Here is a 21,114-nt window from a genome sequence, read left to right on the forward strand (position 1 = left end):
GCCTATAGAACATGCACACTGAATGTAATGCTATGGTGCTTTGTTGGTTGCTTTGTTGAAGGAAAGCTAATCAGTCTTTTGCATGGGAAAAGCCATTTGCAGGCATGGGGTGCATACATTTCAGCTCCATTAATGTCACATTGTTTGTGGAAGCTCAATCACTTAAATGTTGTGTGTCGAGGGGAATGGTTCTCTTGTATGCAAATGACAGGATGTCTCATTATTTGAAAGCCTTGGGGCTACTTAAGTTACTTAGGGTAAATCCCTTACAAAAACAGATTTAGCATGATGCCATGATAATGAGGGAGAAAGACCGTGCAACTTTCTGAAGCTCATTCCCCCCGTGGAGTCAGATTTTCTTTTTTCTCATCAAACGTCTCTCCCCTTCTATTTCCAAATATTTGCTCGAAACAAAAGACGATGATTTCAAATCACAGCTTTGCAATTATCTTTTGTTTAATATTTGCGGGCCTACGTAAACAAGAGCAAAATGGGCCGTAAATTACGAGCCGTCAAAATTTCTCCCGAGCAGAGAGTACAAATGGTAAATCAACAGCAATTATATTCTGTGTCTTTCTAAATTCTTGCTACAGTGCCAGGAGGTGAATGGCAGAGCAGTAATCTCTGCTGGTATTTCACAACTGCAGCTTTTGTACTACGCTGCTTGCCATTTCTGTGGAGCCCCCGTAACCATAATATATTCCTATCGCAGACTTAGGAAGTTAAAGGCTAAAGAGAAAGAAGCAGAATGTGCACATGATAAATGCAGTAGACCTAAAAAAAACCAAGCACATTCTATAACTATTCACAGTTCTACTGCAGGTGCATAGGTGTATAAGGCTAACATCATCTCAATTGCAATAAGGGAATGAGCAGATTATGAATACTCTGCCCTCTATTCAACCTCATTTTCAGCTTTGTCTCCATTAGCAAGTCAAACTTCACATTGTAGGATGACCCTTCTCTGTGTCACATCCAAGTTAAACGAAGGGGACTGCATCCATGCCTCACCAGTGTGCTCCCATACAGCACTGTAGAGAATGGCTTTGCACAAATGTGCGCAATACAAGTATGCAAGAGATGGTCGCAACACAATGCGAAAGCAGTTAGCGTCAGTACGATCCTGATCATTCTCAGTGCATGGATTCTGGAATGCATCTTCACACATCACGAAACACGGTAAAGGTCTGACTAGTTTTTCAGTACAGGCTCTTGTGTTTCACATGCCCCCTTCTTCGTCCATCCCTCACAACAAGCTCCACAGGCCACTAAGCCCTATGAGGAGAGCTCACCTTGGATTTTGCTTTGGTCTTTGCGGCTTGGTAGCTCTCCTCAGTAGCTCAGCTTCAGGGACCGGATATCCCCTTGTGAGCAATTATCTCCGCGGCTTCCCCCTTCCTCCCCAGTCGCACTCTGAGGGCGATAGCCTGCATGCGCTCCTATCCCCTCCAGCGCTATTAAGTGTGAGAGAATTCTGGGAAAGAGGCCAGAATCTCACCCTTCCCCCCTTGCTTCTGCTTCTGCTGAGTGCACTGGCTGTCCACCCCTACCCTTTCCCCTGGTGCACTAAACTGAAGGAGTGAGAATTAAAGGCCTGTTCCCCTTTTTTTCTCCTTCTCCCCCTTTACTTTTTGGAGGAATTTTATTGCTTCTGCTCCAATGAGCACAGTGAGCGCCACTCCCCCCCCTCCTCTCCTCACACTTCTGATCTCCTATCCCCCCCTCAAGGGGGGTATGGGCGGTTAGCACAGTGCTCTTGAAGAGCAGCATGACCTAGTCCCTTTGCTCTGTTTGAGTCACCTTCGGGACAGAGCGGTTTGCACGGCCCAGCACGCTTGTAATTCTGCCAGCTGAGGAAAACACAGACGAGTCCCTTTTTTTCCTGACCCTGTTAGCCCATGCAGCTGAATAACAGGGAGGACAGAAGGCCCTGGTTTCCCCACTCCCAAACCCCTCCCTTCTGGAAGGTTCCGTGTTTCTTCTGTTAGCCCGCGGAGCCGTGCTCCGGCGAGGCCCCCCCTGCAGGCGTTTTACGCTGCAGAACACGCGCGCGCTGTGCGCCGTGGAGCTCCACTCGGCTCCGCCTGGGCCCGTGCGAGTGGGAGGGGCCTTCCGCACCTGGCTGGGAGCTCGAGCGCTGAGAGGGGCCAAAGAAAACCTGTGTTTGGCCTCCGAATCCAGAGAACCCTGCGAGCGGAGCTGCCAAGCGGGAATGCCAGTTACAGGATGCACAGGAGTCCGCACGCTCCAGTCGCGTGCTCTGTAGGCTTGTGTGCGATCTCAAAGCAGGATTCACAAAGCCTGTGCTTGGGCTACGCGGCTCACACACTCTGCAACAGCAGCCCCTCTTGTTTTGGTTATCTCCTGTGGCATCTTGCGAGACCCACATCCTCTACTGCATGTGTATCTCGGTGTTTTAAGACATGCATCTTTCCAAGTAACACAGTGAGGGGCTCTGGCTCTAGCACTGGCTGGTTTAAGCATCTCTTTTCAATGGCAAGTAGATGTTAAGCTGAGATGTGAAGCTGTAAAGAATGTAAGTTTTTAGCTTTTGTTTAGTAGAAAAGCATTTGACTTGATTCTTTGAACATTAGCAACACTTGAGTCAGTGGACTGGTAACAGTTCAAAACATGCTCGAGAGCCTTGTCTCACGGGCTAGCCTATGCCGCAGAAAATGCTCTGCAATACCTTTCAGGGGGTCAGGTGCTGTGAAACAGGCTTCAGGCACAAATATTTGAAATGATTAAAAAATTGTTCTCAAGTAAGCGCAAGGACAAGTCAGATTGTACTAGTTAAGAGAAAATCATAAGATTTTCCTCTCCACTCTGACACCTTAAACTCTTTAATGTCATTGCTGGATTTACTTCTCAAAAATGGCATGTACACAAAAAAATGACATATAAACAAAAATATAAAGGACTAGTGAGAAAAAAGAAAACATGCTGCCTTATTAAACAGAGGCTGCTCAACCCTTTGATTTATGTGAGGCACTCATCCCATGTAACAGTTCCCATATCATTATCTGTGATGCCTCCAGTCACAATATGATCCGTCTTGCGCTGCCATTGCATCACCTGATGTAATTTGAATAAAATTTTTATGTTGTGCCAGCCAGCACCTTTTATAGATCTCAGTGAGTGTATTTTTTACAAATCATAATCGTTTAGCCAATGTAATGCAGCAAGAATCTCCAAAGAAATCTGGACTGCGGCAATGAAGCCAGGATAGTGCAGATACAAGAAGGATAAAAATGATACTGACAGATCCTTATTGATGGGTTTTTAAAGGTTACCATGAACCAAAAACGTGTCCTTTTCCTTAAGTATAGCACTGACTGAACATCTGTCGTATGGATAATGGTGATGGCAGTCTAGAACTTTTCGTCCTATTCTTTTCTAAACAGAACAGCCATAAATGAAATCCAGATAGCCAGAAATAATATGTTAACCACATATGAACATAAAACAGGTCCTGGGCACCAGGCTTCTCAAAACAAATATATATTATGTAATATAAGATTGCTTAACATCAATGATTAACCTTACCAATTAATTTATAAGAGCTGTACAACAGTATAATTTAATAAAAATGAACAGAAAATGGTTTTTATGCTTTCCTCATTTACACACATGGCTGCATGTACGTGCAACACCTGCATCATTTACTACTTAGTTTATTTGTCAATCTTTAAAAGCTTTTAATTGAAAGCTCCAGCTCATGATACGTGTTTGGGCTGTAGTTTAATTCAATAGTTGTATCCCACGCTGCTTTTAGTGGCCTGCAAAGCTGGCTCCTGGTAAAGTTTGGAGTCCCTTCCTCTGCTCTAATGACAGCATATACAGTAGGATATAAATTCCCTTACTCTCTGATATATAGTACAGGGGTTGACAATGTCATTCTTAATGTGCAAAAAGACAATATAAACACTAAATGGGAAAATCCCACTTTCAGATGTATTCAAACCCAAACAGCTGAGTCTGCACTATTCTCCATACAATTCTCAGCTATTTCAAAGAGATGATGGGTTTTCTGAAAGTAAAACAGAAGTTAACAGCATTCAGACAGATGAATGTAGCAGTCACTTTTTTCTACGCACCCAACACTTCAGCAAGCAGCTAGCTACTGTATATAAAAACATATTCTGGGTATAGCTGCATCAAAAGCATCCTGTGCAATGACCCTGAATAATCCTAAATATAGTTTGCAGCATTTGTCTGAATAACGTCGCACTCAAATGCACTGCCTTCTTTTCCTCCAAATGGCAATGACACCCACTGATTTAATACGGAAATACTGTAGGCTCGCAATTGTTACAATGTACAAGGCTCTCACTGGCCACACTGAATGCAAATACGTAATTACAGCCACCGGTTGCCTGTTGGCAGTTATGTCTTATTTTTTCACATTATTATAAACACTTTGTTTTAGCCATTTCTGCCTTCTTTATTTTTAAAAATAATTTATACCTTATTGCCATTTGTTTTCAACCTGCACCTATATTGTATTGATGACAGCCCTGAAGCTTGATTTAAAGATTAAAAGAGCAGGCAGGGCATATATTCTGTTGTATACAGTGGACTAAAGTTTCTACTGTAGTCCATCTGGGGAATGTGAGCCCGCTGGAAACTACACATGTACCTGGTCCACATGTGGATTTAATGAATTTTTATGCCATCTTACATTAGATCCCTGCACCCATTCCTCAAAATCCCTTTTATCTCTCAAAATTAAAAGAAGTGATATTATTTGTCCTTTACCATGCAAGTTTGGTGGTGAAATCAATATAATCAGCCATGTTTAGGCTTTTAATCTGGAAAAAAATCCATACAAGGAAAAAAGAAGCTGGAGGGGGTGATTGACCTAATGGATTAAATGATTAATATTTAATATTTGAAATGGGATAACGATTTTGTTTTTGGCCATTATTTTCATCTCTAATATGATTACTGCAAGATATTGATACGTGCTGACACATGGTCGATAAAACATGCCCCGGTGACCTCCCTGTTTTTCATTACGTGTCTGTGGCTGCAACTGTTAAAGAAATCCTCACAAAACCGGAGGGAAAATAAACAAAGATCGTCTCTGGCAGAAGACTGCAACTACAGCACCGCCAGACAGAAAGGTCTGAAAGGAAAAAAATGTTTATGGAACTCAAGGAAAATGAAGATACTCCTGAAGGGCTTCTTCGGCACCCACTGAGCGCGTCAGAATCTTTGAAATGAGTTTCTATCTTCTGACACCATCTCAAAATTACGATGCTCAGTATTTGTGCAGGAACATTTGATGCAGAACATTTTGAACCAGATGACTCACGATCATTTTATTTGCTGAAACATTTATTTAAGCTGATTATTATCCCTGATTTTCAGCTTTCTTGTTATTTGGCATGTGTATTTGTACTTCTATGGCCATCCTGCTGCAGCAACATCCTCTTTTGGAGTTGGAGAGTAAGGAGACTTAACACAGGCCAGCCACTGCACCAGCTAATCTGCGCCGTTATTATGTAAGGGCATTGCACGCACCCAATTAAACATAAGAGTTCTAAGCTATTAAGTGTGGGAAAACCCTGCTGACTGAAACCCTCACTCCCAGTGAAATGCTATGGCTAACAGTATTGCCCTATGGGTCTCCTCACTGAAAAGGTCTGGACATGGAAAGTTCCGACTACCTGTGATTGGCAGCCCACAATGGAGGAATATAATTGGACTCCTGCCAGCAAAGGCAGGGTGGGTTTAATGGGGGTTCTAATATTTGGATAAAACAGAAAATAACAATAATAAAAATATATTGTTTCAAAGAATGTTTTCAAAAGTTTCCTTCTCCGTGGTAACAGGGGAAATAAAGAACCTCACTGAATCATGGCATGGATGGGATTAAAAGCCGTTAATTACAATGATAAACTGCTTATACCTGAGACTAATTACAGGATCCCTCCCTCCCTCTCCACCTCAGCTGATGCATACTGAACGCCCTGGCGTAAACAATGGCCGCCGTGCAACATCCATGTAGGCGGTTCAATTTATCCCTCCACTGCAAACCAGCTTGATATCCTAAGATGCCATAAAACGCAATCAATTTTTACGAACGTTTTAAATTACCAATCTCTGAATGTTATCGTTATCAAGGGTCAGAAGCATGGGAGTATTCTGTTATGAGATAAGACTAAAAGTACAAACAATATGCCTTATTTATAGCAACCGTATCTGTATGCCATAATTTTCAAGGCACTTAATGCAATTCTGTGGCATTACAAAATCTGATTAATGGCATAATTAGCCTTGTTTACAGTATGTGTTATAATTATCTAAATGACTTGTTGTATAAGTGCATGAATTCATCATTGCAGATTTTCTCTAACATATTTACAGTGTGTTTGCAGCCCCTGGCATAAAATTGTTTATAAAGACAATATTTATGTTCTCCCTACTGTATGGCAGTTCACATCTAATGCAACATATGATGAACTTTTCAGGACATGCCTTTAGGAGCAGAAGCTAAATCGCGGCACATGGGCTCCCTAAAAATAATAGCTGGGCACCTGAAGGAGGGCTCAGAACACAACAGGCTGCGCGTAACCTTGGTGATAACCGACCATCAGCCAGCTCCAACAGAGGAAGTGCTGGGCCATGATAGCATATGAAACATTTCTGTGGTCTGGAAGACGTCAAAATGTAGGTCAAACGGAGCGGGAGTGAACGCCTTTTCACTTTGTGCAACGTGGAGTTTTATTTTATTTTTTTTTCCCCTTTCAAAGTTACACAATCAGAGGCCGCGCCACGGCCCAAATGCGATAACAGGTTTTGACAATCGATCAAGTGAGGCGGCGGCTTTGGCCGCGCACCCTCGGCAGAGAGGAGGAGGAGGAGGAGGAGGAGCGCTCGTGAACCACCGCGCCGGACACCGGGGAGGCTCGGGGGTATCAGCGCATTTCATTTCACCGCGGCCCGCTCTCAATAAGGCGGGAAAAACACTCGGTCGCAGTTTACCTCACATCGGCCAGTATCCTCAGACACAGCAAAACACCGCATTTTAATGCCTTCCGCACAACCCCGTGTCACAGTTGTCAATTTGATTGAAAGCATCATCTGGCTTTTATTACATAAAAACAGTCCTCTTCAGTCACGGCTCACTGGCTTGAATGCCTCATTAGGTAAAGAACACAAGACGGCCTGACGCTCATTCTTCTGTGAGACAATGCAAGGGAATGGCTATACTGCGATACCATATAGAACAGACCTGAAGCTTAATACGGCCTTTACATGATGCGCAGGGGCATTCTATGAGAAAATAAAATCAAAGAAAAGCACTGGGACGGTGCATTTAAAAACTGTATTAGGGTTGCTGACCCATCATGTCTTAGAGAGCCAAAATGTTCACTTTCCTGTGCTTATTTGAAAGGACTCCAGCTCTACCTCTGAAAGGATGCAATTACTTTCAAACACTAATTGCACGTACATGTTAAATGGTAATCATAAGGTTAACTTCTACAGTTATTCTGAAAAAGAGCCCAGGCAACAGCCCTTTAAAGTGTAACTTTACCAAATTTGGAATCAAAATATCTATTGGTTTATCTATTTAATAAACTCAAAAACAAGCATTTGGAAAAACATTACAAATTATATCTAGTAGTTGAGTATAAGCCTTTCTCCAAGTGTGAACTGCTGTCTCCCAGCTGACATGAAAACACTTTCTCTAAAAAAAATTGTAGGTTTTTTTTTAAACTTCCCACTCACCTTGCACATTGTAAAGTCGGACATTGTGAGTCACATGTTCATAAATAGTTGTAACTTCAGAGAACACCATTCCTTTGGTTACTCTAATTAGGGGAGGACTGTTGGTAGTATAAATCTGCAGGACAAGGGAAAACATCAAGCATTCATTAAAATCAGACTCAGCAAAATCAAACCTATATTCCACATTCACAAAGGACAATAATCAATTATGTTTAATATACACATGTACAGCTGAGCTCCAACAGCAACTTCCTTTATCTTCAGCTGTCAATAACAAGTAGGAGCGGAGGTATTGCTCCGCTTTTGTGTTTCTTTGGCCTCTAAAAAGTATAATTCTTCCCGCAACTGCAAAGGTATGTTCAAAGTTGTGGCTAATCTGAATATAAGAATTTCTTACCTTAGCTTCCCCATCAGGCAGGAAAAGGTAGGCCCCACTCTTATCTCTCTTGCTGGTTGTTCCATACCATAAAAAGTCCACCTTGATGTGCTGCTCTGCACCATCTTCCTTGTTTTTAATTTTCTGTGGGACACACACACACACACACAGCCCATCTTCAACTGTTGTGATACAGATCAATCTTTTCCTGATGAATGCAAGGCAATTCAATTTGCATCTGTGGGTTCAGAGAGTGGCCCATCCATCAAAAAAGTTTTTCTTTGGAATAACTCCACAAATTGATAGCCCTGTTTTTTATAACTGTTTTATAACCATCTAGAAACAGTAAGCCGAGCCGAAGATGTTTCATCTGCAGAAGTCTAAGAAGCAAGCACAGCGAGCCTATATGGAATGGGAATGTGACAGGCAGATTGACAGATAAATAAATAAATGCAGGTATTTTCTGTGGCATAGTTTTTTATTCTTAAGGTAGCCTAAGAAGACTACACCAGAGATACACAGTAATCTAAAAAAAAAAAAAAAAGCTATATTTGAAAAAGAAATACAATGTACTAGTTTTCTGATATCTCAAAGAAAACAAGAAGACATGCCAATACTTATTGGACAAAACAAATACACTGCCCCTGAACATGCAAGCTGCTATAATTATTATTATTACATTACATTACATTAGAAGAGACTTCAAGGATACACTTTTACTGCACTCATAGACTTCATTGTATCATTTATAGTGGATATATCTGAAGCAGCAGGTTAGTACTTGTCAGGTACACGCAGTTCTAGATCGAACCTACTTCGTACAGGCAGTTCCTTACCTGTGCAACCCATTTATATTATTATTATATTGTTATTTATTAATTATTATTTTATATATATTATTATAGCACCAGTTGAACTTCAGCATTTTACTTTGCCAGATTCTGAAGAGCACCAGATCTTCAGGAGGGGGCTTTCTATGGTGAAGTGGGCGGAGCCATCCTGAGGCAGGGCCACTTTGAAGTGTTCCGTCCCCATAATGGACAGCTGGCTCCCCTGCTTTAAGAAGGTGTAGTCTGCCGGGACTGTGCGGAATTCTCCGCCCTCGCTCAGCTGGTAAACTCCCAGGCCCAGGGCAGGCACCTGTGCCACGAAGGACAACTGCGGAGAACACATAATACACAACTCACTGATATTGCAACTGTGCGCATGAATGTATAAACACTCTTGTCTATACTGATATATAGTGAGGTCATTTTTGGAAAAGTGGAGCAACTGGTCTCAGCAGTGGTGCACAATTCAGTTTATGCTAAAAGATATAAAAACAAAGTATACAAACTTGAATGTAATGACTTGGGGTCGAACAAAGAGTTCTGAAGGAGCAAATGCTTAAGCTGTAACTGTAGCAAAAAATAAAAATGTTGTGAAAACACACTAAAAATGGGACTGCATCACCTCATCACTAAATCTAATTATGATGGCTAAAATTAAGGAAGCAGGTTCTGGCTGGTTTTGCAACAGAAAGTAAGAAGTGAAACAAAGCGTCAAACCCCCTGCAAAGCAAGTCTGCACTTCACACCCAGTTTTGGATTGGTATGACACACAAATTCAGTACTTTGAAGCATGCAATAAAAATACAGCTCCAATGATGTGGATTTTTGAAAAGATGAACACCATGGAATTATTCATCAGTTTATCACAACTAAGCTTAAAAAAAACTCCCAACTCTAGATGCTTTTGTTTATCTTAAGGCAGGATTTTACAACTGCAATTAAATTAAATAGCAAATGCAACAGCCCGCAAATGTCCCTTGGGCTACAGCACCACCAGCTGAGAATTAAATTCTCACATCAAATCAATCCATGCATACACTGCCTACCCTGGAACCCAGTATTCCATTCTGCACTACACTAACCAGCTTTCCTCACCAAATACTGAATGGCCTGCAGAGCCATTCCAACTCCAAAACCTCTGGTCAAACTGCTCATGTTCACACTATTACTGCATGACCCTGCTAGCACCTCCACTTGAACTGGCCACCATAGACCGTGCATTGCCCTGCGAATGTGACCCGACAGAGGGACATGGGGGTTTCTGAAGCGCGTGACCCCGACGTTTCGGTCGAAAGGACCTGGGCGGACGGGCCCAGAAGCCGGTACCTGGAAGGCCTCCCTGGAGGCCTTGGTGGGCTCCTCCCAGACTGCGGCGATCTGGGCCACCACTGGGTGGCCGTGGACGGTGAGCACGCGCACTCTGGGCGAGCTGACGTACACAGTCACCACAGACGACCTGTCCTGATCTGTGGGGTTGCAGACGACCACGGACCTGGTACAGAGGGGGGCGATGCTTCAGTTGCACGACAGAGCAGAAATTAAATTCACAGCAATCTGAAAGCAGGCTTTATTGTTCTTGGATGGTAAGCATATTTTGAAAGTAATGAACAAAGTTTCTCAGACTTCAAGTTCCCATTAATCCTATTAATTTTTAACGTACATTTATCTAATAACCTATGCTTATATTGCTAATTAGTTTTAAAATTGTATTTAAATCAAGTATTCATTGTAAATGCATTAAAAAAATGAGCTATATGTTATTTTTATATTCATATATTCATGGGTTTCGATTATAGATTTTTTAAATCATTGTATTCTAAAACTTTCATTTGGACAGAGAGAACAAATCTGCATACAGCTTGCTAAAACTGAAAAGCACACTCGGGTACCAGATTTAGGTGTTGAGGAGTATGCCTGAAGCCTTTTATGTATTATTTTTAATACAATTTTAATCTGTATTTTCCCTTAATGCCAATCAAAATCGTCTGTCGATTTTGGAAGGTGCACAATAGCACGAGTGTCCTCTGAAACAGGAAGTGCCAAACAGCACTTTTTCCACTCTGCAGTCCGCTCGCTGGGCAGCCATTGTGCTGGAGGCCTGCATCTTACCCAGGTGCTGCACACACACTGCGGTGACCCAATCAACCAGCACTTATGAAAATGGAATATCCTACCAACACAAAAATCCTGAATACTAAAAAGCTAAAAAAAAATACTATCAAGTTCAGAAACATATACAATATATGAGCCAACGTGCAAATTATGGCTTCTTTCAGGCATTGCAATATATTTTCAAATACACTGCCATAAATTGCATTGCATTGCATATATACGTAATATTTGCCAAACAACAGAGTACATTCCAAACAATACAGTAAATTCAATTTCTGCAAGGGAGACAAAGTTGTTACTGCGTCATTGTACAAAACGGGGTTTATTGTACAAAACCCTTGTTACCTTGGTAATGCTTCGGCCAATTAGCTTGGCATGCTTCCAATAACTCTGGTTTTGTGCAGCTCCAGATATCACCACTGAAAGACTTCACATGACCTCCCTTGGAACTTAATATAAGAACACCTTTTCGACAATTAAAATGCCTTTCAGCGTGAATTTTGTCCTTCTGCCATGAATAGAGTAATGATACGTAATAATATATTTCTGACAGCCAGTCGATCATTCATTTTGTGCCTTAGGAAGAGGACATAATGAAGATACTTGACTGATGCCTTTTCGAGAATGTGACAGAACACTGAGTTTACTAGTGCTGGTGGGGCTTCCTAAAAGATAAGTGGCTCTGTGCAGCTGTAAATATTAATTTGTTTGATATTTCATGAGCCTGGATTAGAAAAGTTAAAATTATTTACCTTGGCTTGGGTCCCAGTTTGAGGACTGTTTTACGGGGCAAAGAATCTTGAGCAGGCTGAATGTCATCCTTTAGAAATATATTAAAGTGTACAGCACACACAGAAAGTCAGAATACACTACTATATATATATAAAACATGCAACATATTCCACCATAAAGAAAGACATACATGTATAGGACAAACACATTTTGGTCATAATATTATAATAATCATATGGGTATTTTTTTCCCCCATTTTATGTCTTCCCATTTGAGATGCTTCATCATGTGTTAGGACATTTCACAATATTTCTACAAGTAAGTACAAGTAGAACAGCACCACAACAAAAGTAATGACAAACGGCTTAAAAACCGGTAAGCAATTCCATGCCAACAGCATGAAAATCCTGCACATAATTCTGGTTCTTGCTGTTAAAACACTCCGACAGTCAACCGTATGTTTAAAGTCTAATGATTGATCCATTTGAGTAATTAAAGGCTTTGGATGGACCCACTCCGAGCCCACTGTGGCCTGCTCCTGTTTAAATGACAAGCAGCACTTAACGAGGGCACTCCCCAGAGATCAAGCACAGTCTCCCACCCCGGTCATTTGATGTGGTTTTATCTAACAGTAACTCTCAGGGAAGGAGCGGTCACTCACCATCTGAAAGAAAGGGATGGAAGGATTGTGACTGTACTGCCCTTTCTCCTTCAGTGTCAGCCAATGTGCAGAGTTGATCATCACCTGCTTCAAATTCAAAATGGAATGAAACAACCTGAAAGGAAAGGGAAGATGCTTCTGAGCACAAAAGCAGCAGTGTTCATTGGGCAGATGCACTAAAGATTCACACATGTACTGTGTTTAAATGCCGTGGCCACTGCTTTTCACGGCTGGGTTTACTTCATGTTATGGATATGAAAAAAATACCTACAGGAAAGGCAGTGATCCATACGGTTGCATTAATTCATTCATTGGCCCAGCTTTGGAGTCTATCAGAGAAGTGGGGGAGGGGGGGGGCAGCTAATTTAAGCACATGCAAAATGTTAATTAATTGGTGGTACCACATGATCTGAAAAACGGGTTGCTTCTGCTTTGGTGAATTACTCTGATCCGTGGCTGTAAATATTAAGCAGTATAACAAAAGGAAATTGGCTCCGGACTAAATGACTGGACTCTGATAGTAACCTTGTATAATCACCAGAGGTTACAGCCAAAGAAACATGCCATTTTCGCTGCTGATTTCGAAAACTTTGGGCCTCATTCACGAAACATACGTACGATCATATTTGAGCATAAACTGTCTGCCATTCATCCTTTTTTTTCTTATTTGAGTTGGAAACATGAGTAAAGCTATTCACAGTAGAGATTTCGATTTAGGTTGTTTTATTATTCATGCAAAGTCAATTTGAGCAGTTACAAACCTCATATTAACAACAAAATGTTTATCAGTACAATAATAGACATAAATAGGCTACTGATTTTAACAGCATGAACTAACCTATTTGAATAAGCTCCAATCTAGCAAGGTACATACGCTTGTCCAAATGAATTGTTGCACTTGTATATGATTCTATACAATGCTATACATACAGGGATGCACAGCTTGTGATCGGCCATTTTTATTTTTGTTAATGATGTCATTCAGCCCTACTGACATGATTACATGAGTACTACTCAAAGATTGTGGAATTACCACCACAGCCTTGTACTAGCAAATACACTTGGGCGTCAGTGTACGGTTTTTTACGGCATGCCAGACATCAAACAAAAAATCTCTCAACAGCACAATCAAGCTTCTGAAAAGCGCACCGAGCCCCTGACCTCCCTTCTGACCGAGCGGAAGAAGCCGTGAGACCAGCGTCAGAAAAGGACCAGGCCGCCCCTGCTCCTGCCGTTGCGCCGCGCTGGAGCAAACCCCCAGAGCGCCGACATTTCACGCGCAAACACAAAGGCAGTGCCGCAGCGCAACCGGTGCAGCACAGGCACCATCGAGTCAACACCTCAGCGCTCTCAGGGACCTACAAAATGGAGGCCCTTTTTCAAATTCACACGCCATTGTTATTGCAGAGAAAATGCCTGTTCAACAGCCACATAGATAGAAAATAACTCAAATGCACATTAAATAAACTGGCAGGCTGTATGACTTATGACCGTGAAACCAAGTAATCTTGGTTTTTTTCCCCAGATATAAGGAGATTTAAAAAATGCTATACTCAAGAGAGGAGTTGTAATTTATCTGTATAAATGTCTCCTAGTTCTATTTTTAGACAGTAAATAACTGCATGCAGTTTATTCTGAAGCAGAATAGTTGCACTTGAAAGCAAATTAGGTCATACCACAATTACAGGTCTTACAGGAGATATCCAGGTCTTAGCACCAGGGAGAATGATTTTGGGGATTTTGGGATGACAACCGGCTGACCAGTGCAAGAGGTGCACATGACTGAAAGGGTACACCCCCCCCCCCCCCCCCAAAAAAAAGCATCAATGTTTTTATTTGATAGCTGTCAAACACTTTTAAACTACAAAAATGTCCTTCAGTTCAGCTGGCACAGAGCCATAGGAAGCTCTATAATGTCGGACTGTCCTTGGGCAAGTTGAAACCAGCCAAAGGCTTCCAATATCAGCTCCAGTCTATACTGCAGGTGATGCATTACTAGTGGGTACATTTGAAAAAGCGCCTCTCCAAAAGCCAGTGACGTGCGAGGAGAGTCACGTCCAAAAATCACCCGGTATGTAGATTCCTGACGTTTTGGCTTTCTGGCAAATTCCCATAAACAAAGGTGCCGTAAATACCTGTTCTAAAGCCATCTGATGTTCAATCAAGGCTGATTTGGAAATCAATACTTTCATTTGTTCCTCTTCATTAAATCGCCTTGTACAGCATCTCTTTATCCTGCCTTGACTGCTCAGCCGGGCTTCTCATTATTCTGGAGGCATGCGTCATTATACAGCCAATCAATCAAGAGCTTTTTCTTACAGCTTCTACAGCATGGCAGCTTGAATGGAATCCAGATACAGAAAACAGAATTTAAAAAAGTGGAATAATGTATATATATATATATATATATGGCCTACTGTGCAGATGAGTAGAACAGCGTAAAGGAAAGGCCTCATTTCAGATGTAAGGTGCTCAAGGAACATGCAAGGTAGATCGACAGTGTTTCTGCTACTCATCAGGAGTTAAACTGCAGAATCTGTGACCTGTGAGTAATTGCTTGTGATATCCTAGTAGCATATGATAGTACAAATAAATATACAGTAGGATGTGTTTGGCTTTTGGAAAGATTTCCATTAATAAAGAGATGTAACAGTAACTAAAATATTTCATTTTTATGAAAATTTGCATATGAAAACAGAAAGGATACGAAGTAGTAAAGAAAATCTTGAAAATGCAAATCTACATTAAAGTGTCTATTCAAGTATTCAAGGGAGCACATTTATTTGAACACAGCAGGTCTTGATTAGATCTGTGTGCAGGACTCCACTCATAAGGTACACATATATAGAGTCCTAAACAAACTTGCTGTTTATGCACTTTCTCTAACAGAGCACTGGCAACAAATAACTACTCTATCGAAGCAGAACATGTAATTAATTCCAAGTCACTATGAACCACATTTTGTAAATTAACCTTAGATTTCATTATAATGGCAAAACCATTAGCAGTTTGTATTGCCAGCAGGAATTGGAACCACAAACTTGCTGTCTCATTCCCACAGTCAAAGAAAGTCAAGGTTCAGCAGTGTTCTGATTTCCTTAATACTCCAGCAAAGTTTGAATTAAAATGGATTTCTGCATACACACAAGTCATATTCATGAGTTTGTCAGCTATTCATAGATCAGTCCAGAAGAAGTCCTTGCCTCATTTGAAAGAAATTGAATTGGTGCTGTGGGTATCTAGTTTTATAAACCAGCCATTCCAAACGTCATTGGTGAGAGAATGAGCACAGAAAAGATTGATTTTTTTCAGTGCTTGTATTAAGTTATCTTTCTTATTTCTCCAGAAAGCAATACAAACTCACAACAAAATTCTGCTTCCAGTAAATAATTTATATACCAAACATCCACACATCATAAATTAATCTCACGCACACATACACACACAAACAAAACAACTGATTATGTACTGATAATAAACTGATGAACGCATAAGACTTTTCGCATACATATCAATGAATCAAGGACTAAATGAAAGCAAATACACACTCACACGGACACACGAGACATGATGACTTGGCAATGTGTTTATATAAGACATATAACCATGCATGCAACGATGGGAAAGGTTAGTAGGTCGCAGATGGGAAATCTGTTATTTTAAGTGGTCTTTGTTCCTAGTGCAATTGCATGTGCGTGCGCGTGCTTGCTTGTGTTTAAATTATTTTGGCCGGTGGTAATGGCACTGCCGTCAGTTAATCTGATGAAGAAAACAGTTGTACCTGGTACCATAATCGACGACAACCCAGTCTTTCCCGGTTCCTGTGATGGCATCGTGGTGCTGAAACAGGCCGAGATTGCGTCTGGCCTCAGTCAATGATTTGTAACTCTCAAGGGATGGAAAATCACTCAATTTGTCCGACTTCTGGACACTAGCCAAGGCCAGTGAGTACAGAATCTCAGCCGCCCTGGAAGGGAGATAACAAGACAGGCAAAAACTCAGGATCTGCTCAGGGCTCACTTCATGCAAATACATGGACAAAACTTATAACAGTGCTAAACTGATTAAATGTTGTAGCTGAAACTGAAATTAAAAACAAAAGCAAGAGTTCAAAACTAGGAGGGGTCCATTGGGCCTCAGGCCCTAACTTTATGACACTCTAGACCATAAATTACTGCACTTGCATAATCAGACAGGAAAGATGGAGTCAAAATCGAAATGACAGACGTACGGTTAGTTAACAATGACCAACAAGTTGAAGTCTCTTAAAAATGTAAAAATGCGAACCCCTTCACCAACTACACACACAAAAAGGCGAACTTATCTCCCTTTTAAAATGGATGGAACATGAGTGATTTTACAATTTTCTGTTTCAATTTCATTTAATGAGTGTGATTAAAATACAGAGCAGAAAGCAGAAGTGAGCATTTTAAGCACAGCTGCTAAATACCAAGAAACTGGAAGTCTGAAGTGGAATGGAGCTTCATTCAGAAGCTTTATCTTGAAGTGTCCTAAATGGAGCAAAATTAGCCTACTTAAATTGCTATGTGCTAAGCTAATCATGTAATCATTTAGAAAAAAATACTATGCCTTCAAATGTTTTTCTGAGTATTTACTTGTTTAAAAGGTAAAAGAGAAAACGAAAATGTTTTCCCGGAAAGTAAATTCTCGTTGATGCATACGTATATCCTGTAAAGCTTATCTCTAGTCACAGACAGTCCTTCATGCGGAATCAATTCTCCTCATATTTCTGAGATCAGGGGACATGGCCTTAATGGAGATAATCAGAGAGGAGTCGTACTAATTAGAGATTTTCCTAATGAACTACTTCTGGGAACACTGCTCGGACACACCTTATGAACTTCCAATATGTCCAATAAGTTAACTTCAAATCAAACAAAAAAAAAGAAATATCCATTTTGAAAAGGTGATGCAAAACCTTCCTACTGGTTATTTATATCAAACAGATAACGACCACCCCCCCCTCTCCTTCCATCTTCTACATTCAGCCTGTGTTGTGCTCAATTCAATTTGGTGCTCTTTCAACAAAAGTAGTCTACTTTGCAAAAATAATTAAATCAGTATGGGCAGATTAAGCGGTTTACTGTGCCAAATCTGCCATTTATACCATGGTGGAACATAAAACCCCACACAGACATACAGCAATTATGATTCACGTTCCAAATAAAAAGTAGAAAACAGACAACAGCACAATGTCATCGGGCCCCTAAAATCTACAACTCCTAATTTTGTTCAAGGTGCTACAAACTTGAGGCTAAAAAGCAAAAAAGTGTCCTTCCAGAAGACATAAAATACGCCTTCCAAGCGCTTGGAATTATATTAACAGAAATCACAAGTCTTCCATTGAGATTACCACATAGCCTCACTTGCATTTCATGAATAATCACAGTTTGTGAATATTTGTGAATATAGCATAATAGAATTTGCAGCAAGGATCAACTGGTTGTTAGAGTTGTGCCAGCTTGAAAAGGGTGCAACAGTATCCTTTTTAGGGGCTACCTAATTTCTGCACAAATGTCTTTTTTCAATAAAAATAAATACTTCAGGAGCGGGATTTATTTGCACTTTAATTGTGGCAAATGTAACAGTAGAATGCTTTTTCTTGCAAAACAAACCATGGTGCTTGTAAAAATAAAAAGTTAGGAACATGGCATTTTCAATCTCTGTTTTGGTTCCAAACATTTTGGACCAGCGCCAGTCCACCAGTAACCTGGTCAAATATCACTGCTCAGCACTTCAGACTAATTTATTCTGCAACACGCTTTTTTTCCACATGGTGAAAAGGCAATAAAAGTTGCAAAATGCATTCATGGTATAGCGTTATTGTATTCTACAATAATGCATTTCCCCAGGAGTAGGTACCTATTAGATTAGCTGATGCATACAAAAAATGGAAATGTATCACTGGGCATTCTAAGCATTGCTGCACTGCACCGTCTCAGCAGTGAAAAGGAAGCACAGTGGCCGCGGGTTCAGGCATACCTGCATAAAGCGTCCAATCAGAAAATACAGTGAGTGTACAGCATGAATAGACACCAAGAGGAATAAATGTTCTAACCGCCATAGAGCTGGATATCAATCCTTATTCAACGGATGTGTTTGGTTTATAGTCCTTGAACTACCTGAAATCTTCTTGAGATTCCTTGAGTTATGTAGGGTGAAAAAAAACGACCTTGAGGTACACAAAAAATGTTTATTATTTTCTGCATAAAGACATGAAAGGTGGAAAGATGACTTTAAACTGGTTGTTACTGTTACATATTTTTTAAAATGTACAACCCAACCACATTCCCTTACCCTAATTTGGAAATGCAGCTCTACCCCCATAAAGAGGAAATGACTACTCCCCTCTGGTGAATTTTATCACCAGCTAATGACTATTTCACACCCTACGCCTTAGAGAAATACATCTACTGCAATATATTACAAATGCGTGACCTTGAAAATACGAGTACATCAAATTCATCATAATATCATGTTTTTTTTATTTACCATAATATCTGACCGCAGTAAAAATTTGTATATTTGCACAAAATTTGCAAAGTGTTGCAATGTCTTGATAATATATTTTATTTCAATATAATATCAGTACATTCCATTTCCATTATGGAAGTCAAAAATTGGATGAGAAGTGAATCTTTCACAAAAGTAAAACCGGTAGTTCGTGGGCTGCAAATTTAGAAGGAACTCCTGCAGCAGTAATCCATCTCCTAGTGTGCACCATAAAACCCAACCTGTTGCTCATACCACTGGAGACTCCCTGTGATAGCTGGGAAGTGACATATCCAATGCTAAGACCGGCAACTACAGATAACAGCCTTCCCCTCCTGGTGATTGCATTACTAAGCCAGTCAGAAGCTCTATACCTGCAGTCCCAGATGCCAAAATTCACTCACTTGTGTACTTGTACTTCCAAAGAAAATGTTAACAGAAAGAAATACCCTCACACAAAAAGAATAGTGCTGAAATTATACTGAAATACATATTGCAGTGATATATGGGTAAAAATGCAAACTGTTGCCACTTGCAGAGATTGTAATAGAGCACACTTCAGAGAAATAAATATATCATATTTACAAAACAGCCCACATATTTACGACATATTTCAATATATTCCATGCAATATATTTGCAAAATATTGCAATATATTCCTAGTAGAGCATGTACAAACCCGTTATATTCTACATAAGAGAATGAAAACGGCTGTACTAAATTTGTCCAAGGTAATCTAAATAAAACATAAAAATGCACTGCAGGCTTCAATATTTCTGAAAAGGTCTTTTTTTCTAGGGAACTGCAGTATTTAGAGAACTACATCTCTCCATGAGATGCTGTCTTCCAGAGAGGAAACGAAAGCCAAAATCTGCCTCTGACAATAATGCACAATGACAGTACTACTGAACTGCAGGCATAATTAACATAAGCTATCCCAATACATGCTGCGGTTTACCTACAGTTATATTCTGGAGATAACCTGCATGTGTTTAATAAAAATAACCCAGCTCAGGATTCCTAAGGGAGAATCCATCTTTTGATCGCTCCACCACTCCATCTCCTGCTGAGCTTTCTACTTAATGAGAAAAGCATGCAACACACACTCCACAGCTGAAATAAAAATAACCAATATGACATAAAGTGTGACAGATTCCAGAACAATCACAACCCAGAGCGTGCCAACATATATTTATTCTTCTATTTTATCCCATCAACCTCAATAAAGGGAATTTGAAAATAAACCAATATACAGTATAAATATTGTCTTATTTTCTCACTAACTACTGTTACTAGTTAATCATTGAGCTAAATAATTGTTCATTTAATCTTGGGACATGGTAATCTTAATTAGATCCATATTGTACATGCATTTATTTGGCAGATAACCTTTTCTAAGGTGACATACAGACTGTGCTTATTTACATAATCATGGTCTCATAAAGCTCTTCAGGAATCCTCTCTTCAGGAGAGTTGTAAGCACACTTTTAAATACATATCAATTTTAAATATTTGTATATAATTACAGTGTGATAAAAAAAAAGTCATAAATATGTGATGAAATTTTTCTTATATTGAAAGATTTTTGAGATGTGTTTCCCAACCTGATATGCCAGCTTGTTTTGCAGGGAAGACAGACACATTCAATTATATATACAGTTAATTTATCATAATTTATCAAATTATCTAGGATAATTTGATTATGTTAGTGTATCTGGTAGGATTGTTTTTGTATGATTCGGTGTGATTCCATTGCTAGTTTGTACTTTGTACTTGGTAGGATTCTTGCTGCTGAACAAGCTTACTCTACAGGGTTGAGTCTGATCGATGTGGTCACTTCTGGCACTAAGATCCTTACTTCACTCTAGTGTTTCTTTTGCGCCTCTACATCTTGAAACCTATGCACTTGTTGTACGTCGCTCTGGATAAGAGCGTCTGCTAAATGCCTGTAATGTAATGTAATGTAATAATTAACATTCTGTATAAGGAAATAAGAGGTAATCCATGATGTGGTGTATGGATAAGCCCCACAGCCTCAGAGCGAATCCAGACTGTGCCAGTGCCGACTGTGGCCATTAGCTCCATAGACAAAACGCAATTGGCGAATGTGTCGCCCAGGGAACAGGAGGGTTCAAGTCAGATAGGGTTCTGTG

The 21,114-nt window shown here is 40.3% G+C and overlaps 1 protein-coding gene across 1 annotated transcript in view; it reads right to left on the bottom strand.

The window, feature by feature from the left end:
* Nucleotides 1-21,114, bottom strand: part of man2a1 (mannosidase, alpha, class 2A, member 1) — a 113,178-nt gene that overhangs the window by 25,872 nt on the left and 66,192 nt on the right. Inside the window, exons 10-16 of the mRNA XM_064307584.1 lie at nucleotides 16,230-16,415; nucleotides 12,449-12,563; nucleotides 11,808-11,875; nucleotides 10,270-10,435; nucleotides 9,044-9,271; nucleotides 8,135-8,257; nucleotides 7,738-7,852 (exon numbers count right to left, since the gene is read on the bottom strand). Coding sequence (XP_064163654.1) covers nucleotides 7,738-7,852; nucleotides 8,135-8,257; nucleotides 9,044-9,271; nucleotides 10,270-10,435; nucleotides 11,808-11,875; nucleotides 12,449-12,563; nucleotides 16,230-16,415 — 1,001 coding nt within the window. The remainder of the gene's footprint in view (nucleotides 1-7,737; nucleotides 7,853-8,134; nucleotides 8,258-9,043; nucleotides 9,272-10,269; nucleotides 10,436-11,807; nucleotides 11,876-12,448; nucleotides 12,564-16,229; nucleotides 16,416-21,114) is intronic.

The sequence above is a fragment of the Anguilla rostrata genome, chromosome 14 (assembly GCF_018555375.3).
Source record: "Anguilla rostrata isolate EN2019 chromosome 14, ASM1855537v3, whole genome shotgun sequence".
NCBI lineage: Eukaryota > Metazoa > Chordata > Actinopteri > Anguilliformes > Anguillidae > Anguilla > Anguilla rostrata.